The sequence below is a fragment of the Phragmites australis genome, chromosome 6, assembly GCF_958298935.1.
Source record: "Phragmites australis chromosome 6, lpPhrAust1.1, whole genome shotgun sequence".
In the NCBI taxonomy this organism is placed as follows: Eukaryota; Viridiplantae; Streptophyta; class Magnoliopsida; order Poales; family Poaceae; genus Phragmites; species Phragmites australis.
This window is the reverse complement of record NC_084926.1, coordinates 22,287,733-22,315,678: the sequence shown is the minus strand read 5'-3', so window position 1 is coordinate 22,315,678 and position 27,946 is coordinate 22,287,733. Positions and strand designations below refer to the sequence as shown.

Below are 27,946 nucleotides of genomic sequence, written 5' to 3'. Positions count from 1 at the left end.
TACATGTAAGGGCCTTGTCCAATTTAATTGCTCAATATCTCAACAAGGTAAGCGGACGCTAAATTACGTTACATGATGTTGTCAAAGTTGCAATCAGCAGCATTTGGTGTATACAGTCCATCCTCTAGATTATATACAACAATGACAGGCTACATGTAATCTAGGTGCAATGGGATCGACCCCAGCATGCGCCGCAAGAACCAAACGCGCAAATCTAAGTAGCAAACCGTAAGACTTGTTAACTGTCGCCCATTCCTCTCTTGATCTTTGTTTCGGCACCATCCTTCACAAAAATGAACGGCGCCGCTTCAGCCTTCAGTCAAATATCTCTTGAGCTTCAATTATGCTGTGCTGGCTGCAGGGTTTGGTCCAAAGTGAATCAGTAGCGGCGAAAAGCACAAATGAAAGATGTTTTTGTTTTCAGAATTTGTATTTGCCACATCAAGTATAAGATTTGTTAGCTTTTTTCGAAGTAAGAATGCCGATGGTTTGAGCAACAATCGATATCTGGATTTAAGGATCCAGAACAGTGCATGCACTTACTTTTCATTCTTGGAGACTCGGTAATACTTCTCAGCGAGCTGCCTTTGGCCAATAAGATGGGCGAACCTCTCATCATGAGTGATTACGATCAACTGAAAGTTCTCCTGGCCTTTCCTGGCCTCCATTATTCTGAGAGAGAGAGAGAGAGAGAGAGAGAGAGAGAGAGAGAGAGAGAGGTTAGTTCCGTTACAAACTCCACCTGATAGTGATCGTCAGTTACTGTTGCCTAAAGGAGTACCTCAACAGCGCAGCAGCAAGGCTCTCGGCATTTGGGCCATCTAGATTTGTAGTTGGCTCATCTAAAGCTAATATGCCGCAGTTCAGACAGAATGTTTCCGCCAGTGCTAGTCTGATTATAAGAGAAGCAAGTACCTGAAGATCAGTGGAGATAACTTTGTAAGATGTAGCAACAAAGCCTTTTGATTAAACTTTAGCCACATATGAGATGCTCTGCAGCTGAAGTTTGTGAAGACAGAAGGCTTTACCTTCTGACCAGCACTACAACGCCCTCGCATTTCCAGCTCAGCATCACCCGTTTGCATGACAACCTAAGACAGTGCAGAAGGACTAAGCAACAGAAATTCGAGAAAGTGGTTTAATTACTCAGGGAATAACTAATTTAACATACACGGTAGCTGTATGATCGAGTGCCAGCACCCTCAGAATCAGAATTGATGCTTATGTAATCAATATCTTGGCCTCTGTATGTCTGCTGCCACAATTCCTTGATTATTTTATTTATCTCCTCCATTTTCATGGTGTGGAACCGCATAAGAGCCCTGGCAACAAAAGTTTAAGATGAACTGCTAAGAGTGGATTTGCAAGCAAAAACAAGCATCTATGTATCATCAACTACTCCCCTCAAAAAAATCTAATTAAGTGTGTATCTGATAATTGTAAATATACCCTAATTGATTATAGCATTGAAGAATTAATTAAATCTACCAATAAGTTAACACGTCCACTCTCTCTCTTCTTGATTTCAAACGTTCCTAATCAGTCTGAGTGAAATACAGCCCTAGATTTTGAAACAAAGGGAGTAAACCTTAATATATTATATATGATATTGGACAAATGAAATGTCAAACACCTGCCTTCAAGAGACGCAAGAAAAATTGTGAAGATTAGCTTTATGATATTATATCTTATACAGTATTGACTTTTTTATTAAAAAAGGAGGAAACCGGGCCCTTTTGCAGCGAATAGGGCCCAATAATTTGGATTCATTCATATAGAAGTGCCTACAACAAGCCCAAGTTAACAAAAGTACACATCGAAGCAAACAACAACTTTGCCCATGTCCCTGTCACAGAGCAGAACATGCGGTAGAACACTGTGTTGCAACACATCTGCAAAATCACCAAGGATCGATAACAGTGACATTATAGTCACCACCAACCAATGAGGGGGCAATTAATTTTTTCACCCTAAAGAGTGGCAGACTCCAAAATGCCACTCTCCCGAACTCATTTACTCAAATGCCACATGAGAGAAGAAATCTTGCGCATTTGTCACTTTTAGACGTGAAAAGACTTGTATGTCCCTCTTCTTCTTCATTTGTTCTTCATTAGTGCCAGCTGGAGCACCATAGCGGCGATAGGCAGAGACAAGGCATGACAGCCCTCTTCTGCCCACTCCACTCCAGGTAGTTATCGGCTGTAGGGATGAAAACGGTTCGAAAACGATCGGAAAAGACCAAAACCACTTTTAGTTTCATATTTCCGCTCAGAAACGAAGTCGATAACAATAATGCCGAGAACGAATACGATGCTGAAAACATGCCGATATCGATCGGGAATCGATAATTCAAATCCGAAAGTACTGAACCGTAGCTTTAGCCATTAGGTGTACTCATATCTGTAATCAACTACCTTAATTAGTCCCCCCAAACCCATTTAGCCTAATCACTACATCAACATATGAAACAGAACACCACGCTGACCTCATTGCAGACGTGGCCGAGCAGCTCATCACTCGCACCATGATGCTTCACAAGAGAAGACACGCTAGGAGGGAGCTCTGATCGAGCTCGTCGAGCCATCGCGATGAGAGGTGGGTTGGGGCCTGGGGAGCAATGGCGCAGCCACCGACCTGCTCATCTGCATCCCGTCACGGGCACACCTCGCCCTCATTCCACCCAAGGCCAGCTGCAGCCCGTCGTGGTCGTCTGCCTCCAAGCCACTCAAGCGCCGGCACAGCACGAGCCGCGCCGGGCCAAAGCAAAAAAATCGAAGCGACATGCAACACGTCCTCGACGCGATGTCTCCAGATCAAGCGCCACATCGATGGGCTGCCATGGCGAGAGGGTGCAGTAGTAGCGGTGCGCGAGGGTGACAAAGGAGGAAGATCCGGGTATGTGGTAGATCTGAGAATTGCTGGCGGTAATTCCCGATCCAAGACAGAAGAACTAGAAACCGATCGGAAACAACCTAAATCGTTTCCGCAAAGTTTTCTCGTTTCTATTTTCGTTTTTCCGATATATCATTTCCAGCTTCTGCGGTCGGAAAAGTTTGAAACCGATCTCTGGAATACCGAGATTTACCGTTTTCGTTTTCATCCCTAGCCGGTCGCATAGAGAGGTGGCCTCGCGCACTTGGTGTCGTGCCCCCACCCCAGATCTCACGGAGCCACCCTCCTGCTCCTCCCTGCCACCAGAGCTTGCCCATGCTCGCCCGTCAACACCGCTCGCCCGCGTAGATCTAACGCCAACTCGCTATCTCTCGCCTTCCCCATCATCTGTCCCCAACAGAGCAGGAGGGGAGGCATAGTGGCAGCAGGAGCGGTAGTAATAAAGGTAGCTTTTAGTTTTTCAGTATCTTGCATCTTTTTCAGAAAAACTGAAAGCTACCTTTATTACTACATAGTTATTACGGATACCTAACCACTAGTGAATTATCACATGTAGGAAGGAATGACCATCTCTTATCTAAGGATCCCACAAAGACTATTTTAAGCCAACTGATGACACTAAGTATTATCAATCATAATCCCAACATTGTCTTGCCCATTATCACACATGTCGGAAGCAATGACCATCTCATGTCTAAGGATCCCACAAAGACTATTTTAGACCAACTGATGACACTAAGTATTATCTATCATGATCCCAACAACATCTCGTGCCACGTCAACCGAACACCATAAATACCAACAGCATCCCATGCAGTGTCACCCGAACACCATGAATACTATATTCACCAACATGTGGCTATATTGAATCAATATCTCATATTCATGATCCATGAAACGTAATCATCAATCAACATATATGCTAATCTATGAACTTTAAGTACCCCACAATTATATTAGACCAAGAATCATTTAGAATGACATCACTTTATAACGGATTTCACGAACAAGTCACATAGTCAACGAACAAAATAACATATTATGGAAAAAGTCGTAAAAACAAAAGCAATACAATCATCTTAAAGGGCTACCTCTAGGGCATATCATTAACAATGTTCCCGAGGGCAACCCCGACCTCAGTACAGTTAGCCGCATACTCAAGGTCAAGGGGAGTTTGACACAGGTCTGGGTTCCTCGTGGGGGGTTTAGGACCATTATAAAGAGTGGAAGAGGGTTGAGTCGACCACTAAGCTAGGGGAAAGAGAAACAACATTATGGTTCACCCAAAAGTGCAAGTAATCAGTACCATGTCCAGCTCAAATAGTTAATACCAATCGAATGATAATTCTACATCCATATTATGTGTGCCTTCCTTTAAGTCTAGCACATTGGGTTACAATAGTAATGCATTAGTTGTCTTTCCTGCATGGTTTTTAAGGCGGTAAGGCAAGGCATAGTGATCCATCCCCTTCCAGCCACCTAGGCTCTTAAGGCGCGCGGCGAGGTGACACCATACACACATCCTAACCTACATTGGCTCTAGATTTTAGTAGCGGTGCAGCACATATACTTACCTTGTTGGTGTCAATGATCTGAGCTCTATTCTCTTCTCTTGTGACTTCTCTTCTCTTCTCCTGTGCAACAAGCTACACAAGGTGCAACTTCTGCGTAGCCTAGTATAGTATAGTACTACTTCTGCGTAGTATAGTAGCCCAGTATAGTATAGTACTACTTCTGCATAGAGCTAGTAGCCTAGTATAGTACTACTTCTGCGTAGTGCAACTGTGCAAGGTTATGCTCATTCATATGTAAACAACAGGAGAGAAGAGCTAGTATAGTACTACACTACTACTTACCTCCGTTCTTGTTCGGCCGTCGCTGATAAGGAACAAGAGACAAAAGATCATGTCGCCGCCGAGCCGCCAAGAAGATCAGAACTGTTAGGAATAGTCCTTATCCTCTGCGTATACGTTGTTAAGAGTCATTTTCCTATACTCTCTCATGTACACTATATATTGCTCACATTAGAGCTATCATTGAATACAAGTTGATATTTCTAATATGGTATTAGAGCTAGGTTTTCTTTTGGAACGCCGCAACTCGCTCTGATTTAGCCCACCCACCACTAGTTTCTCCCTGTCAGCTTCTCTCTCCACTGTCTGTCAGCTTCTTCCATCGCTAGTAAGCTTCCCGCCTGCCCCACCCATCAGACTAACCCTCCCTCGATTAGATCCACCCGCCCCCAGTCGGCTCTCTCGGAGCCCCTTCACTGTCGGCCACTGTCTACGCCGTCGTCACTGGGGTCCGTCGTCATTCCACCAGTTTTTCACGTCGTCGTGCGCCTCTGCACGGCTCTCCATCGTCGCTTCTCGCCCACCGGCCCATCAATTGGGCTTTCCGCAGTCGCGATTCCGCTTGTCCGTGTCAGGGGCCACTGCTGCCTGTCAGATTCATCAAGCACCGCCACTAGCTGCTCTCCGCTGCTTTTGGGGTGCTCCTCGTCATCTCCCGCTCGATCCGACAAGAGGATCACACTCGGGAGGAGTTGGGATTCGCTCGATCCACCATCGAGGCTTCGACCTGCCGCCATTTGGATCAGTCGTCGGCTCCCCTTTGGATCCCGTCGTCTTCCTTTGGCATGGATCTTCACGTCGCCGCCGGATCTCTTGTCACCACGTGCTCTGTCATTGCTCGTAACCACACTCTTGGGGCGGTTGTGCTACTTTGCTGCTTGTCTTGTCGTGTGGAGTCACGTGTGGGTTTGCTTCTCTTGTTGGCTGGGCTTATGGGCCGAACTCTGGTAGCCTGCTTCTTGGTGGATATTGGGTTGTCAATCTGCTGCTACATACTGCTAGCTTTTTCTACCGCCGCTGCTGTTGTGCTAGCCGCGGTGTGGTGCCGCTGCTGTGCTTTGGTGCTACCAATCCTTTTGTTTGAGTCTTATCCTTAGCTGCTCTTGCGTCTAGCTTTAGTCTTTGTTTTCCGCTGCATCCACATACAAGTCTCAGTCTATTAGGATAAACACCGCTGAGAAGATAGCCAGACGACGTCGGTTGCTAGGATAGGGATTAGACTATAGGTTAGGGAGACTTGGAATATTAGGAGAGATTTAGATTAATTATTCTTTGCATGATTACAAGGATAAGCCAGTCGCCTCTTTATATACAGGGAAAATTACAATCCTAATTCAATTCCAACTCCTAACTCATCTACTACCAAACTTATCGCTAAGCAGTCCTAATTCAGACTCCTAACTTATCTCCTACCAAACTTATCTCTAAACTAATCAATTCGAATCCTAACTTACCAATAGATATACTAACTTATCTATCCTAACCTCCCTGATCTCGTGCTGATCACACATGTTTACGTACTCGTTACTGTTCACATACTCGATTATTGTTTATACACATAACAAATACGCCCTCTCCTTGCAAGACAGCTCATCCTCGAGCTATGGTGGCGGCCAAGGCGGTAACCTTTGGTAGCCCCACGTTGCTGCAACCTTTGGACTTGGCAGAACAGGGTGCTGCTGCAGCCACATTGGGCATCGCCATGGCACCCAACGTGCAGCCCTTTGTGGAAGTGACCATCCGGTGCGACACCACGACCACCGCAGGTAGAGTAGACACCAGCAAGAACACCGTCTCCTGCTGCGCCTGCGGCAGTGACGACTGCTGCACGAACACCGCCTCCTGCTTCTGTGGCGACGGCGATTGCTACACGAAAGACGTCTCTTGCTTCGGCTACGGAACGGTGTTGAGAGCCTTGACGAAACCGTGGTGCTCCTGCTTGGGCTCAAGAAAGCCAATAGGCGGTGGCGACGACTAGACAACCTTCTCAACCGTCGAGAGGCGAGAAGGCAGATTGGCCATCTGCTTTTGCTACTGTTGGGCTGCCACCGGTGGAGGGGCTACTGTACTGGCCGACGTGCCGCTTTGCAATGCAACTAATTGTCTTGCAGTGTCCAGCGAACGCTTGTCAAGCACTGATAGCTGCGAAGACATGGCAGCCATCACCTGCGCCAAATCGCCAATTTGTTGTTGTATGCTCTTCTGCAATTCGGCCACCACCTTAGCTAGGGTGTCACGGCCTGAGAGCTAGAACCCTCGCCGGAGTCGGAACCTAGTATCTCTGATGCCAAACGTTATGATAAACACCGCCGAAAGGATAGCCGGACCGCGTCGGCTGCTAGGAGAGGAATTAGACTATAGATTGCAGAGCTCTAGAATATTGAGGTAGACTTAGATTAATTCTTCTTTGCTTGATTACAAAGATGTACTGGCTGCCCCTTTATATAGAAAGAGGAAATTACAATCCTAATTCAATTCTAACTCCTAACTTATCTCCAAGCAGTCATAATTCAATCCAACTCCTAACTTATCTCTTACCAAATTTATCTCTAAACAAATCAATTCAAATCCTAACATACCAATAGATATACTAACTAATCTATTCTAACCTCCCTGTTCCCGCACGTGTTTACTGTTCATGCACGTGTTCAGTGCTCACGTACGTGATTACTATTCACGCACATAACATTATCTCTTTGAGTTCATTTATACCATGCGAATCCACATACTCCTTCATCAATTAATCAATTTCTTTTGTGGTTAGCTAAATTTAGTCTTTGTTTACCTAATATTTTCCCATCGATATTGATGCAACAGTGACATCTAGGTCTTTTCGTAGCTTTAGTGACAATTTCATTTGTTGTCTTGCTACTCGCTATTGCTTTATTTGCAATTCTTGATCTAGGGAATTCTTTTATCATTTTGGTTTTTTCTAAGCTTTAGTGATAATTTCTTTTGTCATCTTGCTACTCGTCATCGCTTTGTTGCGATTCTTGACCAAGGGCACTCTTTTGTTGTCCTCATCACAACTCTTCTTGTGCTTTATTTTGCACTTCAGCTTGATTCGACAGGATTATCAAGGTTCCACTCTACGACTGCTTTGAAGAGAGATTTTTTGGATGTATTAGTTTTATATTTTCTAAGTTTAGTACTCAGTGTCCACTCTTTCAAATGCAACACTATTACATATACCTTGCACATGAGGGGGCGTTAAGAATAGTCCTTAAACTTTACGTATACGTTATTAGAGTCATGTATTCTATATATTACCCTATTGGGTCTATCATTGAATACAAATTGTTATTCCTAACAAAAACATGGAGGAGATCACACCGCCGTGGAGCCGCCGAGAAGACTAGAATAGGGAGGAGATCCCACCCCTGCCGAGCCACCGAGAAAGCATATTAGCAAAACAGGAAGGACCGGAGGAGATCGTTCCCTCCATCTCTGTTTCTAAAGGTGCGCTCGTGCTGAGATCCCGCCCCGCCGTCACTGCCACCGGATTTAGGTCTATCCGCCCGCCGCCTCCTTCCCTCCATCTCTATTTCTATTTCCCTCGATCTATTTCCCCTTCCCTCTATTTCCCTCCCTCTTTCCGCACGGCTGTCCCTCCTCTTCCCGCACAGGCGCACACGCCTCTTTTCTTGCGCACCTGCATGCTCAGCTTGTTGAATGGTGTCCGCCTTAAGCCTCTGGGCGCCAAAGCGACGCCTTACCATGACCAGGCGACACCACAGAGCTCAAGGCAGATGCCATACACCCCGATGGCAAGGCAATGCCGACGCCCAGAGCTTGAGCTTGCTTGGACACCTAAGCATGCTTTCCTATGTTCCTAGTATGAAGTAGTTAGGACTTAGGCGCTTCATGTCTATTTAAACTTGAAAAGTGGATCTATAAAGACATAAACAAAATTTGCATTAAATATAATAAGAGTGGTGCCTTGTTTTCAATTCGCAATGTGCTTAACATACACAAAATAAATGACTAATAAGGCAATTTCCGACAATAGAACTTGATCTGATAATTGGGCAGTAAGACTTAAGAGTAATTGGTGTAAATCGCATATTTTCAGGCTATTGCTACTTTGAAGGAAAACAAGTTTATCTTCAATGCTTATTTAGGAAATAAGACTTAGGAGTAATTGGTGTAAATTACAGTTTTTATTTAAGTGAAGCAAACAATGACTTAGGAAATCAGCGAAAATTCTTGGAGAATTAAATAGGATGTAAATATGGAAAGATGCTGCAAGGTACTCACTTGTCTAAAGCAGCATAGTATCTGTCCAAGTCCTTGTTTGCCATTTCAGTTGTCTGCGACCACATCAGTTCTTAGATCAAGCAAAAATACTTTGGAGTCACAGAAACTGAAACTGAAACTGCAATACCATGCCATCTACCTTAAGTTGGAGAAGTTGATTGGTATATCGCTTCTCGATATCCTTGTACTGTGTCTGTTTAAGTTCTTGCTTGTGCTTTGAAATATTACTTTGATATACAGAAAGTGTTCCTTGGCACCTATTAAACTGCAAGCAAATCCACACAAATCCATTTCACGATGTCCACTTTACACGAGTAAAATTTCTTTCAAATTTAAACATTTGATCTCCACAGCAAAGAAGATGCTTTATTTTACAGAAGTATCACAAGAAGATGAAGTATCACAAGAAGATTATGCCATCATACTAGAGGCAACTGTACTTAATTGTTGTCGTGAATAGACAATACCTCCGAAACAAGCCTCTCTTTTTCTTGAGAATGACGCTTCAGATCAGCTTCTACAGTAGATAAACTGCCTATGGAAAGCACCCTCTCTTCCAGTGATTCTATATCACGAGTAAGTCGATCTACTTCAGCCTTTGTTTTCCTGTAATTGAGATTGTCATCAATGTTTCTTTTCAACTGGCCCTGGCTCTGCAATAGTTCTTTGCTCTTGTTTAAATCAGCCGATACGTCTTCCTTTCTTGCCACACATTTCTGTAACTGAGATTGGCAAAGAGAATGCCTTTCCTGCAATTCATTAAGCTTATCCACTCTCTTTGAATCCAAGTACCTGAGAGGATGTTTTTGGGTTACGGATAAGCAGTAAAAGATGACCAATGAGAAGCAGAGGAATCGAAAAAAAGATATTATACTCTTTGATCTTCATATTGAGTCTTCCGAGTGCATCAAGTTCTTGCTGTGAGTCCCTTTTTCTTTCTGCCAGCTGATGATACTCTTGATCGAACCTTTGCTTCAAAGCATTATACTCTTGCAACAAGCTCTCTTTCTCTTTAGACAACGGATCAAGAGCCTCTTCTAAAAGCTAAATCATTAAGAAATAAAAGAGTTGGCATGTATTATACCACCATGCATAAGTACAAGAATTAAAATGATATTGATGCACATATGACAAAACAGAGGTGTACAACAGAAAACAACAATGTGATTAATAAGAACATGCCTTTTAGGGTCAAAGTCAAAACCGACCATCACAACTGTGAACATGTTGTGGCGTAAATTGACCTCAAGAGATAGTCCTGACAGATACGGGGACAAGGTACTTGACCACCACATCCCGGTCATGTGCTAGACAGAGAGGGCGAGAAGGATAGCGAGAGGGAGAGACCTAGCCCTAGCAAAACTATCCCCGTGATAGTGTTATGGCCATGGTGTTCCCCCCTGCCCCTTCGGTGTGGCTACTGGTCCTCAGCTCCATCGCGCTGCAGGGGTCCAGCGCAACCTCATCTAAGCTTGCTCATGTTGTAACACTAAGATATATGAACTACATTTGAGTAAAGAAAATAGTAGCCAACCGATACCGATAGTGGAGATATAAAAAATCAGTGAGTACCTTCTTCTCTATGATCAGTTGTTCTTTTTCCTCAGCTAGAAGCACCAATTCCTCTTCAGCTTTTTGAAATCTTTGCAACGAACTTGAAGCTTTTAGCTTCTCTTCCCTGACAGTGTGCCATCTCAACTGAGCACTTGACAAATCATCATTTAGCATTCTGTGCTGATCCCTAAGATCATCCACTTCGATACTCAATGTGTCCCTGCCAGACAGATGGCCACATCAGACATAATGGAGCTACAAAGCATAAGTCAAAAAGGCACCTCAAGGTTGATGTTGAAAAATTATTCCCCGTGAAAAAGAGGATATTTTGAAGAAATATCATTTAGTATGTAGCATCCACACATAATTTTGCAGCCTCAAAACATAACTGAAAAACTATATGAGTTTGAGTGCTCATTTTTGTATGTAGACAACGGAAATACGGATCACTAGTTACAAATCTGTAATGGAAATTTGTCTTGGGACATAATAGCACTATCTACATGATGGTGCATGTGCATGATGCATCATCCTTTACAAAAATTCTAGTGATAATTACACATTAATTGTCATCACTAACTTAATTCAACAGTATGTTCAGTACATCAATATTGAAGCCAACAAAATCACTTCAGGCACATCATGTAACAATGTCCCCCTTTTTTTTTGAAAGGGGTAAACTCAGCAGGGGAGGCCCCTCCTGAGAAGTATATTAAAAGATAAAAGTAAGTAAGACTATACAAAACCCAAAAGAAGGTGGAAACTCTGAGGCAGGGGAAAAGAGAGGCCAGCAGGTCACTAACAGAAGAGATTTAACTAGGGCAAACTGAGATTGTCCATTCTAGAAGCTCAGTTCTTAAATCTTCCTTGATTCTATTAGCCTGAAGTGAACAATGTCCCCCTGGATCTGGCAAAAAATAGGGGTCTGTGTAACAAAATTATGGCGATCAGATTGATGAGATTGCCCACTTTTTCCAATGATTATTTTCGAACCGAAAAGTAATTTAATCTTTTATTATCAATTCCAAGAAGCCTAAGCTCTTTTTTTCTTTTTGTTGCAGGGCCAACACGTGAGTATGAATTCAAATAATTGAATATCAAAATGAAACAATTTATTTAAATAATGTCAATACGAACCATTTATGTTCTATCAAAAAAGAAAATCTATGTGAGAATGTGCCTTCTTGAATTTCTTCAGTGGCACTAAAGATAAACGAGCAAGATATAATGCTGCTAAAGCAAGAATGAAGTTGCTCACATACACGTGATATATGCCTAAAAAGAAATAGATGAGGTAGTGTCTCTTTAGATTTTGCTGACATGACCCGATCCAAGTCTCACCCACAGGATTGCTATACTCAATTATATTGGGTCCAAAACAACCCACCCTCTCCATTGCTATGTTCTTTGCCATAATATGTAGCAAACTAAAAGGGGCTCAAAAGGTGAAAAAATATATCACTTTTCTATCCCCTATGATCCATTGTGCACCAAAATATACTATGAACTTAGTACCTTGAACAAAGTGTTTCTAAATTAGTGAACATGGTTTTATAATGAAGTCATATTGAGCTGCAAGCATGCCACTGGGAACATATCCCGAATTAGATACCTTGTCCTCTGCACGGAGTTCAGCTCAAGCTGAATTTCCTCCAAAGATTTGACACCTTGGCCACAAGAATCGAGTTTATATTCAAGATCCTCAACTTCTTCTAGTAGCTGTTGTATTTCTTGTACATGGCGGTCAATAGTATCAGCTGGTTGCAACAAGACTTCCACTGCATCCCTGTCCATTTTAACTTGGGCAAGAACACCCACAAGCTGCAACAAGGTACCGATCATAGAAGCTGTAATGAAACTACCTTTATCTAAAGATAGAAGTCGTGGAACAAAAAAACAAAACAGGGCAACATAGGAACGGCACCATAAAATTTGAAATATAATATATAAAGCATTCTCAATAAAAGAATATTATAGCTAATGATGATACATCTGCTACAGCTAATTAAAAGTAAAAAGGTCTTCCTTTTAATGAAATGACACGCAGCTCTCCTGCGCGTTCGAGAAAGAAAAAAAGTAAAAAGGTCTTATTTGTCAAGAAATGATGTAGCTGTAATGTAGTTGCAAAAGACTCGGCTCATGTTTCTCTCAAAAAGTAGTGCTCCCATCTAAAAAGAGTGAGGATTTCATATCCAGGGATTCCGGCATCCTCATTAGCAAATTCAGCATGTTAAAATGTTTCAAACTTTTGTCAAAAAATCATGTATGTACACATAAAGTTAAGTAAACCTGCAAAAAAAAAATCAATTTCAAATTCATCCTAGATGCCAAGAAACAAAATAGACAAGCAGTCAATGCGGCATTATTCATCATATGCTAACAGTACCACTTGGAATCATTATAAGAACGCATAATAGAGATCAAAGATATTCCAGTTTGGAGTTGTTTTGATCGGAGAAAAAAAGCTAAGTAATTTTGCAATGCTATCTACAATTTATTTTGTGTGAGAATTGAAAGCGGATGGTGTCAATAACAGAAAACTAACATCATCAAATGTCTGCGCCTTCTGGCTTTCATCCGCCAAAAGTTGATTCAAGTTCTTCTCTGCTAAAGGTATATCCTCATCACCCAGCTTCAAATAACCATCATAGATTGTACGGAGTTTATCCAATTGCTGAAAAAAGGTTTCAGCATTTGACGATTCCATTGCCAGATCTTTAATTTTCTCAGCAGTATTTGCACTCTGTGTCCTTTGCTGAGACGGCCAGCAGAAAGTAACATCAGCAAACGAGTCCATCATTTAACTCTTTAACAAAAAGAAAAGGCTTTGATTATTGCATCACCTACTTTCTTTATGAACTGATCCTCTTCGTCAGGTGTAAAAGCACGTTCACAGCATGGGCATATATGACGCTCACGAGCCACTTGTTCAAAAGGTACAAACATTTGCCGCATTCCATTTGCATAAATCTCTTTTCTGCTCATGGGCATATGGAAGAAATCATTTAACTTAAGTGTCTCAAGGAAACAAAATAGCTTCGACAGAATAGTATAAATTACTGATATCAACCTTTTATGTTCATCTCTTTTCTTCATGGCATCTTGCAGAACTTTGGGAAATGTGTCAATGTCAGCAGAAATCTGAGAAATAGATTGAAGTCTCGAGTCCAGAAGCCCTCTCTTTCCTGTATGAAAACGTTAATTATGAATGGCAATACACGTTGGTCAACAGAATAGCACAGTATTTAAGTAATAGACAAATAAACCAACATGCAGTTTTTAAATGCACATTATTTATCACAAAGAACTATCTCGTGTATATACTATATACTCGTTACATAAAACAAACTCCATAGTTTTTTGACAAAAATGCTACTGTATAAAATAAAGTGCTTACAGCATAACAGTAGGCACCAAAGTGATAACATTGCTTTAAGCATGGGCGGAGCTACTTTGAAGTTTTTTTTACTAGTAGCCAGCCCAGTAGCCCACGGCCAGGCCAGGAAAAGGCCCACATCTCCCTCCACGTCCAGCTCACAGCCTAGACCTGGTCGCATACTCGCACATTGGCACCTGGTATAGTCGTGCGCGACTTCGACCGCACAACGATTCAGATTTCAGCTAAGGTCCCGATCCCCATTTTCCCAATCCCCATCCCCTCTCTATCTAACCTTAAATAAATTCCCTATCCCCAATGGCTAATTCCCCAATTCTCCATCCCTAACGGCTGTCCAAACGAGTAGAATATAATTCTCCATCCCTAGCGGCTGATCCTGGAGGGGCTGGACCATGGCAGTGCGGCACTGTGCATTCGTGAATCGTGAAGGGGCTGGAGCAGTGGAGGCTGGAGGGGTCGACCGGGGCGCCGGACCGTAGACCGCAATGCACAACAGCACAGGGGCAAGCCACTAGCCAGCAAGCACAGGGGCAATCGAAGCATGCGGGCTCTCTTTCTGGCTTGCTGCTCGCTTGCTAAGCGTGCTCCTCCTCCTCCTCAACCGGACTGCCGTGGAGATGGAATCCATATATCCAGATTTCAATTAACTGTATCTGCCGCTGGTACGGAAACCCTATCCTCTTGCTCGGATTAATTCATTTTTAATAGTCGGGTTCAGTTTACTTCTGCAGGATTGTTTCTGTGCCGCAAGCCCTCAAATCTGAATCTTTCCTTCCTGGGGCAGTCTGTAGTTCTGCAATTCTGCAGCAAGCCAGCAGCCGCCAGCCAGCACCCTGTGATAAGCGCCCAGCCAAGAGGCAAGAACCAATTAATCAGCAAAATTGCAATTTCCTTTGCAATGTTCAATGTTCAATTAATCAGCAAAATTTAGGAATTAGATGTTGTAGATTCACTGAGACACTGAGTCTAGTATTGATGTATTGTAATTTCTAAAATTCGACAATTAATTTCATATTTGGACTATTTGTTGGGGGAAATGCCCCAACCCACAGACATTACCAGGAAGCCGCCAGTTGGGGCAAAGCCCTAAGGCTCCAGGCTCCCCACCGGGATTACAACTTCTAGAGGCCATAAGAGCTCATCAAGCCCCTCCTTGTCCAGGCAGGGGAGGCAGCTAGCCTCCAGAGGAAATATTAGCAAAAAAAAGGACACGCCTGCAGTTATCTGACACGAAGTGACCGATAGTTAATGCCAGTGCAAGTGGAGGTTATCCTGACACCCGAAACAATGCGGTGTCATGCCGCAATTGACGACTGGCTCAGCATCGCACCCTTACGGTTGCTTGCACCACTATATTTGCCATAATAGATAATATCTTCTATGTAGAGGTAAAAGTGTTTTTACCAAGACTCGGGCTATGTAAGTTCGATCAGTTCTAGACCCTGCAGTATGACGGTAACTTGTACCGTTATTTCTGTAAAGGAATACTTGTACGCTTATACCCCGAATGGTACTAGAGTTTAGGGTTTAGAGGCATACTTATACGTTTATACCACCTCCCTCGGTCCAGCCATCGGCTTCGCCTCTGGCAAGCGTCGTAGGGCTCCGAAGGGTCCTGCCTCCACAGCCTAACCGTGGCTAAGGGTCGAGGGGGTCGCAGACTGCCTCCCCTAGCCCAGCCATTGGCTTCGCCTCCGGCAAGCGCCACGGGGCTCCGGAGGGCCGTGCTTCCGGAGCCTGGCCACAACTAAGGACCGAGAGGGTCGCGGACCGCCTCCCCCAGCCCAGCCATCGGCTTTCCCTCTAGAGCTTGGCCACGGCTAAGGGCCAAGAGGCTCGCGGAGCCCCCCCCCCCCCCCGAGGCCAAGCCATCGGCTTCGCCTCCGGCAAGCGTCGCGGGGCTTCGGAGGGCCCTGCCTCTGGAGCCTGGCCACAGCTAAGGGCGAAGGCGCCTCCCCAGACCCATCCATCGGATTCACCTCCAGCAAAACCGTCGCAGGGCTGCGAAAGGCCCTGCCTTCGGAGCCTGGCCACGGCTAAGGGCCGAGGCGGTCGCGGAGCGCCTCCCCCGGCCCAGCCATCGGCTTCACCTCTGGCAAACCATTGTGGAGCTCTGGAGGGCCCTACCTCCGGAGCCTGGCTGCGGCTAAGGACCAAGGGGGTCACAGACCGCCTCCCCAAACCCAGCCATCAGTTTCGTCTTTGGCAAGCGTCGCGAGGCTCTGAAGGGCCCTGTCTCTGGAGCCTAGCCGCGACTAAGGGCCGAGGGGGTCGCGAACCCCCTCCCCTAGCCCAGCCATCGGCTTTGCCTCCGACAAGCGCCACGGGGCTCCGGAGGGCCCTGCCTCCGGAGCCTGGCCGCGGCTAAGGGCCAAGGGGGTCGCGGAGCGCCACCCCCCTCCCCCCCCCCCCTTGGCCCAACCATCGGCTTCACCTCCGGCAAGCGTCGCGGGGCTCCGGAGAGCCCTGCCTCCGGAGCCTGGCTGCGGCTAAGGGCCGAGAGGGTCACGGACCGCCTCCCCCGACCTAGCCATCGGCAAACGCCACGAAGCTCCGGAGCCTAGCCACAGCTAAGGGCCGAGGGGGTCACGAACTGCCTCCCCCGACCCAGCCATCGACTTCACCTCCGACAAACCGCCACGGGGCTCCGGAGGGCCTTGCTTCCAGAGCCTGGTCGCGGCTAAAGGCCGAGGGGGTTGTGGACCGCCTCCCCCGGCCCAGGCATCGGCACTCCGAAGGGCCCTGCCTCCGGAGCCTAGCCGCAGCTAAGGACCAAGGGGGTCACAGAGCACCTCCCCCGGCCTAGCCATTTGTTTCACCTCTGGCAAAACCGTTGTGGGGCTATTTGTTGGGGAAAATGCCCCATCCCACAGGCATTACCAAGAAGTCGCCGACTGGAGCCCCTTCGGAGCCCTCCCCATCGGGATTACGACCTCCGGAGGTCATAAGGGTTCATCAAGCCGCTCCTTCTCCAGGTAGGGGAGGCAACTAGCCTCCGGAGGAAATATCAGCAAAGAAATACCACCCCTGTAGTCATCTGAAACGAAGTGACCGGCAGTTAATGCCAGTGTAAGTGAAGGCTATCCTGACACCCGGAACAGTGCAGCACCGTGCCGTAATTGACGACCGGCTCAATATTACACCCTTACAGTTGCTTGCACCACTGTATTTGCCATAATAGATAATATCTTCTATGTAGGGATAAAAGAATTTTTACCAAGGTTCGAGCTATGTAAGTTCGTCATGAGCCCTGCAATATGGCGGTAACTTGTACCATTATTTCTGTAGGGGCATACTTGTATGTTTATACCCCGAATGGCGCTATAAATACGGACCCCTAGCCACCAGACCAGAAAAGGAATTTTTTGACGATCAATATATTTGGTGTTCCTTCCTCTCCACTTCTTCTCCAACCTTGAGCCATTTGTGTGAGTGTGTTCTCGTCGTACTTGTTCATGGAAGACATTCTCTTCCTCCAACACTATTTATATTATAGTTTTCGCAATTTTCAAACTTATTTGTTGAAGTTACGATGTTGAGAATATATATATATACAGGAATGCTATTCTATGCCTATGCGCAGCGTGCATGCAGCATGCGCACAGGCACAGAATAGCATTCAACCGAGCAACCAACAAGTTTCTCTGGCGCGCGGCAGCCCCACTGACCTAGCTCACTCCCATCCACCCACCCGTGGGTCCACTGGATGACCAGACACGCTCCCATCCTGTGAGCAGCGATTGCAACCAGTTGCAACTACGTGCATAGACGAGTTACAACATGTAGTATAGAGTGATTGCAACTACATACATAAAGTGGTTATAACTGCAACACTGCAATGTTTATCATGTTGTAACTTAGTTCTACATATTGTATTTCGATAAGCAACACTGCAGTTCACCATATTGTAATTGTAATGTTCTACATGTTGTAACTAGAGAGGCTACCATGTTGTAACTACATAGACGTAACTTCTTTATGATCCTAAAACTTTATCAAAATATAGTCTTGATGGATCTCATTTTGTTAAGCACATTTTTCTAACAATATGCTTCAAACGGATCGAAAATCGGATATGTGGCTCTAGAGATATTGCATTTTAACGAGTTGAATCAACAAAAGATTCTCTGCATACATGCATACTGTTAGTTGCAACTACAGACATAGTGTTTGTCATATTGCAACTATGGTGTTCACCATGTTGTAACTAGATTGTCTACAATGTTGTAACTGTATGTTACAATATATTGATTTTATTTTTTTCATGTTGCAACTACCTGTGATCCTTCAAATAAAACCATAAGGTTTGTTCTGCCGCTATCTAGAGAACAAAAAGAATACCATGAGGTATAGCTAACATCTGAGCTACCCGTCCGTTCTACATCTGAGCTGCTGTTGCTAGTGTATGAGCATTGCACAGTCCAGACAACATGACTGTAGTTACCATCATGTTGCAATTGTATTGCTTGATCATGTAGTTTTGATATGCACGTTGTAACTACAGTGTTAGACATGTTGTAACAGCTCTTAGTTGCATGATGTAATTTATTTGATTTTATTTCTTCATGTTGCAACTATACTGCTTGACCATGTTACAACTGTATTGTTAGACATGTGGTAATTGTAGTGTTCACCATATTGTAACTAGAGTGTCTGTATTGTTGTAACTAATCGACATGCAACACTACAGTCACCATGTTGTAACTGCAATGTTCAGTATGTTGTAATTAGATTGTCTACTCTGTTGCAGTTGTAGTGTTATAATATATTGATTTTATTTTTTCATGTTGCAATTGTACGACCATGACCCATTAGAAAGTTTACTGGTTTAATATCTCTGTGTAAGTACCCTTTGGAATGCATAAAACTCTATTCTTCTAACCTGCCACAATTATTCACAAAAGAATTGCTCTAGTTAATAATTCATGCTAGTCAACTCACACATGCAAAGAGACGAAAAACAAGAATTGTGTTGGGACACAAAGTCACAGAAAGATGCAAGTAAAAAACTTGGAAGACTGCACTTTGTACCACATACATACAACACTGAAGCATTTAGAAGGAACACAAACTATGTGATCTGTTGAACTAGCTAATACTATAAATAATCAAGAAAGAGACAAAAGCAAGGTCCGAAGGACTGTCGAGAAACACTACTTATAGCACAACACAATATTGTAACTGCAATGTTAGACATATTGTAACTGCAGTGTTAGACATGTTGTAACTGCTCTTAGTTGCATGATACAATTGATTTGATTTAATTTTTTTATGTTTACAATTGTACTGCTTAACCATATTGCAACTGCACTACTTGACAATATTACAACTGTACTGTTAGACATGTTGTAACTGTAGTGTTCAATATGTTGTAACTAAAGTATCTACCATATTGTAACTAGTCAACACTCAACAATACAGTTCACTATGTTATAACTGTAGTGTTCTTCATATTGCAACTGGAGTGTCTACCATGTTGTAACTATGTTATGTAACTCTGTTAATCCTAAAATTTTAGTAAAATATAGTCTTCATGGATATCATTTTGTTAAGCACATTTTTTCCAACAAACGAATCGTAAATTGGATCTATGGATCGAGAGATATTGGTTTTTAAAGATTTGAATCAACAAAAGTTTTACTCGTGGGGTGGGATGATAGGTGATGTGGCACGCGCTGGTTGGTTAGCTCATTTGTTTTGTGCACGTTGGAGACCAGGGGCACGCGGGTGGCTCGATCGGCCAGGCAACGCGCACGTTGGAGACCATGGCGCGCGCGTGGGTGGCTCGAGCGGGACGTGCGCGGCGCAGAGCGAGGCTATTCTACGCCTATGCGCAGAATATATATTACTTTTAGCGAATTTTATATTTGTATATTGGATTCGAAAATTTCCAACAGGCACACCCAACAATCAAATCTTGGCTCCGCCACTGGCTTTAAGAAATGCACTTGTAGCAAGGTGCATTGAACAAACTATCTCATTAAAGCTCTATTTTTAAGATTAGCTGAAGCTATGCTATATAGCTCAGATGTTTTGTGTGAAGATAAACAAAGCTACGAATTAGAATCAACACAACAATCACTCTCCGACATTTGAGTGCACCAACTCTTTATGGTTTCCCTTTTTTTCAGGAACTCTTTATTGTCTCAAACAGTATATTATTAAAAGATGATATTTTACTTGAAACAGTATGCTAATGATACGAAAAGCAAGAAATTGCAGTAAATCGGCCTCAAAACCATAGTAGGGAAACATATCAGAAACCAATTCCCCATGATGTATCCTTATTTTGACTGAGGAATCCGATATCATTTCAAACAGTACTATATTTAAAATGAGGTGTTGCTCAGCTGATTCTGGGTAAGCAAGTTGCATAACATCAGCCTCAAAACCACACGATGACAACATAGCAGAAACATTTATCATGTGCATATGTATCTTTGCCAAGTCAAATGATGTTTTTAAGTAACTTACGCATTGTTTCTTATCGACAAAAACAAGACTAATAAATAAATGGAATGAGCTTAGTTTCAGAAATAACATATAACACAAATGACAATTCTGCAATGAGCATGCATTTTTCTGCCTTTTGATCAAGGTCTGATCATAAAGCTCAAGATTCAAAAGCAACTTGAAATTACCTCAGCTATTGGCCCAGATAAAAATAAACTCCCAAACTAAAGTTAGTTTTGACCTCACAAATAATTTTTAGCCTCAAAGTAGAAGGTTTGCCTGGTTAATTTTTAGCCAAGCTTGGTTATTATTTAAGTATTACAAGATTAACCACCATGGTTAAGTGTATTATGGATCCTAATGAAAAGCGTATATTATGATATTACTCCATGAAGCACTGTTGTCATGTTTCTCATATATGCTAAGGACGTAAACCAAAGAATGTGTTTTTAATATAGAAGTATGCTTTTACTACCAGTATCACTAGACCATGATTTCACATGCCTAATAGCTTTTTACATATATTACCCTTATATAGTGCCCTTTGCTGTGGACCAGAACTTGCCAACATCACAAACTACCAATCTATACAAGCAGTAGCAGCGAGAAAGCAGCCATGAGCGTCAAGCCATCAATATGCAGTGGGCCGATGGTTAACAGCATCAGCATGTGGTGATAGCTCAACATGGAGCTGACTTCGTTTGGTGGTAGCATTGGTGCATTGTGGAGGCAATGATTGATGAAGGCTGCAACTTCGCAAAAACGTAAACCACGGCGCCTCTCTACTTGCTTCTAGTTATACAATGGCTTTGGCTTTGAAAAGCAATCCAATTGTTTCAAATATGGTTGTTTTCAGAGAAAAGCTAAAGTCAAACCCACAGTCCACTCCTCTCCAATATATTTCCATTTTCAAAACATAGTGAAGCTTTTTATTATTGATCTATGTATAGAAAACTTTGCCCACTTGTTATATATGATCTTACCATCCAACTCTTTTCGAAGCTTTGATAAGTGTTCTCTAGCACCATACACCTTACTCTGTGCCAATTTAAACTCTTGCTCGGCTTCCTGGGATTTTATTTTTAAATCATTGTATTCCTTGTCTACAGGCCTGAGTAAAGCAGAGTTCATGGTGTCATTAGTAGATGCAGAAATAACAAATATAAAGTGTCAAATGCACTATTGTAGTTATTAGAGTATATGTTACATGTGTACCTAGCTAGCAAATTTTAGGTCTATTTACCTACCTTGTACATGTATATACCTTGGCCCTTTCGCCCATGGAATACACAAGCATTGCTCCTAACAGTAGCATTTGTTATGGCGATATGAAAACATAACAGTTCAACAAGTTGGGTGCATGCAGGCCTAAACCAAGGAATTTTATCGAGTGGACTACAGATACACAAATGCATTCTTCTGTGATGTCTACAACCAACTTGTGTGCTTGCATCGATTTAATATTCAAGATACACATGATACATGGATGCGTACACAACTGAAGATACTATTGCTACCCATCCAGTAGTCGAAACTAAAGCTGCTATTGTAACTATAGCTTGCATAAGTAAATTAAGATTGATAGCATGCATACATCTAGGTAGGAGTTATTATGTACTAGAAATCATTGGGCGAGACATGTAAAATATATTAAACAGAGTAATATAGAACAAACCGAAAGGCTTGATTGATCTCCTTCTTGAGATCCTTTTCAGGAGGAAGCCTCCCCCTAAGAACACTTCTGATTTTATCCTTATGCTCATTAACTCTGCATTTTACAATTCAAGTGTTATATGAAACCTTTTACTACTGAAAGAATTTTACAATCTTAGAATTGCCTACATTTCACAATATTTGCCCGTCGTGCATACCAAGGAGGCACAAATGTAAAATAATATTTAATGGAATCGGATCATGTTTGCTCCTATTAGATATACAAACTACTACTGTATCTAACAGGCACAACCGCTCAAGTATGACACAATCCTATTCAAATATTATGCCTCCTTTCTATGTGCTCCCGATAAATATTGTGAAGCGAAAGGAGCAACAAGCATAAGCATAATACAGAAAATATTAAAAGGTGAAAGGAAAGAAACATGCATCTCCTTGAGCTTCTCCTTGCTGATTTCCAACGCATCCTTCTTCAAGCCCAGTTTTACTCTGTCATCAGCATCTCTATTAATGCTATCTTTCTCCCGCTGAAGTGCTTTTATTTTCTGATCCAAACAAAATATTTCTGTCCGTTTCTGATTTATAATTGAATCATAGTCTCTTTCTCCGAGGGCAAGTGTCTTCCTCTCAACTTCAATTTGCTATTTGAAATTAAGATATAACAAATTACATACTTGAAAATAGGAATTCCATAACTTTAAGAGAAATTAAAGAATGTAAAGAAATACAGGTGGCAGGGTGCAAAAGCCATTAAACGGCACAGTTCTGGACAGTTGTGATAAATTGAGGGTTTAAAATCCTTTAAATCCCAGCGGTAACTGGCCAGTTACCGCTGGTAGCTGGTTTTCCCAGAGGGTATCAGGAGAACAATCTTGACCTGGGAACACTCCAATTTTCAATTCAAATTGACGGAGCAGTGAATCCAGATGGGAACAGGCTGCCGTACCCACCATCCCAGGCAGGAACTGGCTGCAAACCAGTCGAATTCAAAATTTGCATATTAACAGCACAAATCAGAACCACTAAGAAAAAAGCCAGCCACCAGCTGAGAAACAGTAACATATGGGATCCGATATTCAAATTTATGAAATGCTGATAGATTTTCATTTTTTTGGATAAAACTGTCAGTAATGTGCAAACGGATGAACTTTACAGAACAACCAGGTGAAAAATTTGTATCCTGGTCTACATTGCATCTGTATATCGATGAACAGTTTCAACTTCCAACAGTCAGGTAAAAGGATGAGTAGATACCATATGTCTTTCTCTTTCATCAATACGGGACAGATTAAGTTTTGAAAGCTCCACTTCTGCAGCATCGCGTTCTTTCTCTTTATCTTTTGTGCGCCTTGAAATCCCTGACTGAAAAGTGCTTAACACATTAGGAAATGGTATATAAAATAAGCATATGGCACAGCATACTAGTACAATATTCTTTCCTTCACTAACCATGGATTCACTCTTAGACTGTATCTGGCCATCAACTTCAGAGTAGCGAGAATTTACTTTCAGATAGCTTTGCCACAAAAACTCTAGCTGTTCATCATTAGATTTCTGCTCAAGAAAAGAAAACCGATTTTTTTAGTACATGTTAATAATCAAGCGCCTGCCTGTACTGGGGCGGACGCCTTCAATAAAATAAAGTAGAATCCTTCCTCGGCGCAATCATTTAGAGCGTGACATACATTCATGCATCCATCCACTGAGATGCCAAACCAAAAGGGGAACACAACCTACAAACTAAAAGGATGCAGAATAAAGCACACGCACAACATGGCTAACCCTATAGAAATTTTAATTATGCGAATGATTTGGTAAGAATATACAGCAGAAGCAATTCAAAATAGAAGAAAGAAAACCTTCTTCTCCTGCAAATCATTCTCAAGATTCGAGAGTCTCGCTTTAATTCTGTTTGTAAGGTTCATGGCAACATCGTTTGTAAAAGGAGATACAGGAATTGGCCCGAGATTATGTTTGGTGAATATTTTTTTGATGTCTGAGTCTCGTTCCTGCTTCATGGACATGTGAGCCTGAAAACCATAAACTTGTAATTAACCTCCACTACAGTGACTATCAGTTAATCACAGAAAGAGGAATCAGCCAAAAGGTTAATAAAAAAAGGATTACATCAGCTTCAGCCTGGAGCTTTCCTATTTCCCGTGTTAAATCAGAGATAGTCTGGGACAGCAACGATCCCTTTGTTCCTTCATCATCAATCTCTCTTCCTAGTTTACTGATTTTAGTTTCCAGTAATGCAATCCTTTCCTCAAATTTTGTTTGCCATTCCATTAGTTCCTCATCAGTATCTGAACGAAGCAATGGTCAACTACTGTCATGTAGGCAAAACCCATTAGGCAGAAGTATATACAAACTAGAAAATTACCTTCATTTTCTTCAGAAAGAGCAGCATACTGTTGCTGCTGAAGCATAAATAATGTACTTCTCTCAGTTGTTTTGGTGCTAATTTGCCCCTGAAGTCTTCTCAATTCATCCAAATTTGTTTCAATATGCAGAATTCTGTTCTCGATACCTTGGATCTTTGTCTTCAGTTGCTCCATTTGAGATTTTGAGGCATCTGACTTCTCTTGATCTTGCGCGATATTGTCACGGAGCTGTGAAAGTAATTTCAAATGAATTTAACAGTTTGTACTCTAAACTAAACTCCATGGAGTACAAGTGTATAACATGTTCAGTTTGGCTGTAAATATCGCAAACACCATTTTCCCTACACAACTACCTTGAAATGGAACTGAACTAAAGAGCAAATATGAGTAAGAATAAGCACAACAACAGAGGAGACAATTCAATAACAATAGTGATTATCAATACACCAACGCTTATATGCTATTTTTTATAATTTAGAGTAGGAAATGGGAAAAAAAGGTTGGAGAATGCAAGTCGACCTTACTATTTGCAAACTATGTAGAATGTAAATCATTTTGCTGCCAAACTAATTTCCACGAGTTAAGAAATACGAATCTATTGTCAAACTTATTTCCAATTTATTAACTGTTATGGTTCTGGCATGTGGATTACTAACTTCCACGTGCTTCTATTCGTGAATAGTTCTTTGAAGGAATGGAATATCCCTAAAGAACTATCCATGGATAGAAGTGCGTGAAAATTAGCAATCCATGTGTCCGAACCATAACTTGTGCATCAGTCTCTTTGTACCGTTATTACTTTTATTTTTTTACCATTACTAGTACCTTTATTATCATTATTGTTTTCTCATCATCTTTTCAGTTGGATCTTGTGGGTTTCTTCTCTAGCCCCAACTTGCTTGGGACAAAGGCTGCTGCTGCTGTTGTTGTTGTAATTGTCAAACATGCATAGTTTAAAAATTTCCAAGAACTATCATATCTTCATCACTACCACAAATTAGAATGTGTGGAAGTCGATAAATACTAATAAATCAACTCGTTTTCAAATTTTATTAAGAATTGAAAGCTAAGATCTACTGGTCAAATATATGTGAACATTTATGTGTGATTTTTACCCTAATAATTCCTCTTTTTCAAGAAAAATGTTGTTATCATTTTAGGCTGTATCAAAGAATGACAGACCAATCCTCACAGAACAGAAAATTCATAGATAACGAAAAAGAAATTACAATGGCACAATCAGACAGTTGTGCAGTGGCAAATACGCATGCTACTATATCATGGATCCAGTCGAATTCAGTTGTGTAAGCAAAACAAAATACAGTGGCAGTCTAGGATGGCAAAAGATTATAGTACCTTGTACGCTTGGTCTTTTACAGTCTGAAGGTTCTCCAGCTTCAACCTAAAAGTCTTGATCTCTTGCGCCTGTTCCTTGTGAAGTTTCTTTATAACTTCAAGAGCTTTGGTATAGCTGTACTTGGATAAGGAAATTAGTGAATTCAAATGGTAGTTATGAGTTGTGACATCATCTCATTGATCTTGAAGTAAGCTTTATCCAAAGTGCATGCAATTCAAAACAGAAAATAGTTTCAACTAAGAAAAACAAATTGGTGTTGCTTAATCTTCTTAAGTAACCACTAAATAGTAATGCTTTCAAGTACCGGGTGGCAGAGAAGATGTCATCAAACTTCTTCTTAAGCGTTGATGGGTCCTGCAACGGCCAATTGGACTCGTCTTGGTGAACAAATATAACATTCTCCAGTACAGCCTTTGAAACGCCCATTAGGGCTGGAATCTCTCTATCCATGTCAGCACATCTATAGCTGAGGCAGACCTTCTGTAATAAAAACAATCAATTAAAATCAAAGAGTGATGTCTTTTTAGATACTACATGATTCACAAGATATTTTCATTATTTCATCAGTACAATAACTTTTGATATGCATCCATACAATGGGAGTATAAGAGTACTTCATTATCTTTTGATATAGAGTGAAATGATATCAAACACTATTCACATGCCGCCTAGCAGCAATTGTAATCCGTAAAAACATACCAGGCACTAGCAACATGTGATAGCTGCCTTTTTTGACAGTAATAATTTCATGAGACTATAGTTGGAAACAGAAAGTGATGCAAGAGTTATTTTCTGGGTTATATTTAGTGTCATAAGCAACTTAGTTACTTCCAAGAAACCACAAATAAAGCTTAGTAGACAGTATGCTGACAACATGTTGCTTTTTCATTATGAGTTGTTCAGCAATTTGTTATCCTAGGTTTTTTTATAAAAATTGACATTAGACATTACAAATGTTGCTCTCAAGTGATGTTATAACAGGCTATAATAGATTAAATAAAGTTGAAATGCAAAGATCAAATGGCGCAACTTAAAAGCCAAATGGGAAAAAAGAAGAAACTGAGGACCTCCCCCGTGTGTGGATTTATAGTCTGAAGGACGCTTTCAATTGCCTTAAACTCCATCTTTGATGCCTTTTGGGTAAGCTGGAAGGATCGGATGCACACCACATCCTTTCCCGCTGCTGTCTTAAACCGCAGCTTAATCTGCCCCTTTGTCTCCGTCTCACCTGCTACCTACATTGTACATGACTACATGAGTGAAAAAAACTCAAACAGGTTACAGAATTGCCTTTTGATCCACATTAACCACCGTTCTCAAATTCGACTAAGCTGATTCGAAAACTCCTAGTAAACCCAAAAGTTACTACAGCAAGACCAATTCCCCAGAATGACCATACCCAACCAAAGAGCCCACACTCGCAGACAACGAAATCCTCAAGGCCCCCAGAGACCTTCTCCGGTTCCACCCGAATCGGTATCCAAATAGACTTGCACGCATCGACACACTTCACTGTCCCCAAATCCAGTAAAACCCCTTCTTTACTAGCGACACGAGAACAACAACAATACCAACCTTGGGGTCGTGGACGAAGGTGTGGCCGGAGCGTGAGTTGGGTGGCAGCTCGCCGGTGCAGGACAGCTTCAGGCACTCGATGATCGTCTGCAAAAACAATACCAGCAAAAACAACCACCCAAAGATCGATCAATCCCGGAAGGACCAATCAGTTGGGATTGGGAGGGGGATCAAACACGCACTGTCTTGCCGGCGCCGTTAGGGCCGACGATGAGGGTGAGCGGCTTGAAGAAGGTGATGACGTTCTTGTTGTCGGGGTCGAAGCTCCGGATCCCCTTGATCAGCATCTTGTCCACCGTGCTCATCTTGCCCCCCGTTCCTCCTCCTCTTCCTTGGCTCCCTCCTCTCCTCCTTCGGCGTCGCCTCCTTCGGGTGGTGTCGATGCGATTGCTCCCGAATCTTGGTTCCGGACGCTATCCGGCGCTATCCATCATGGAAGGAGGAAGCAGGAGGAAAATGGTGGGGAGAAATCGCGTTCGGGGGCTTTTGGCCTCTCCGTGGGGTTTAGGGTTGAATTATTGGACTTGGGGCGACGAGGTTTCCTTTCCCT

At 42.5% G+C, this 27,946-nt stretch overlaps 1 protein-coding gene across 1 annotated transcript; it reads right to left on the bottom strand.

Moving 5' to 3' along the window:
- Positions 1-27,946, bottom strand: LOC133922122 (DNA repair protein RAD50). The gene is made up of 27 exons (XM_062367309.1): positions 27,579-27,946; positions 27,397-27,483; positions 26,889-27,056; positions 26,126-26,301; positions 25,821-25,935; positions 24,464-24,692; positions 24,208-24,386; positions 23,940-24,110; positions 23,530-23,634; positions 23,335-23,442; positions 22,510-22,721; positions 22,082-22,174; positions 21,390-21,517; positions 13,627-13,741; positions 13,404-13,533; positions 13,102-13,311; positions 12,169-12,377; positions 10,575-10,776; positions 9,877-10,046; positions 9,470-9,794; positions 9,142-9,267; positions 9,003-9,055; positions 1,172-1,322; positions 1,029-1,091; positions 782-915; positions 544-672; positions 1-355 (listed from the first exon to the last, which is right to left on the bottom strand). The coding sequence occupies exons 1-27, from the start codon at positions 27,699-27,701 to the stop codon at positions 316-318; spliced, it is 3,951 nt and encodes a 1,316-aa protein (XP_062223293.1). The 5' UTR covers positions 27,702-27,946; the 3' UTR covers positions 1-315.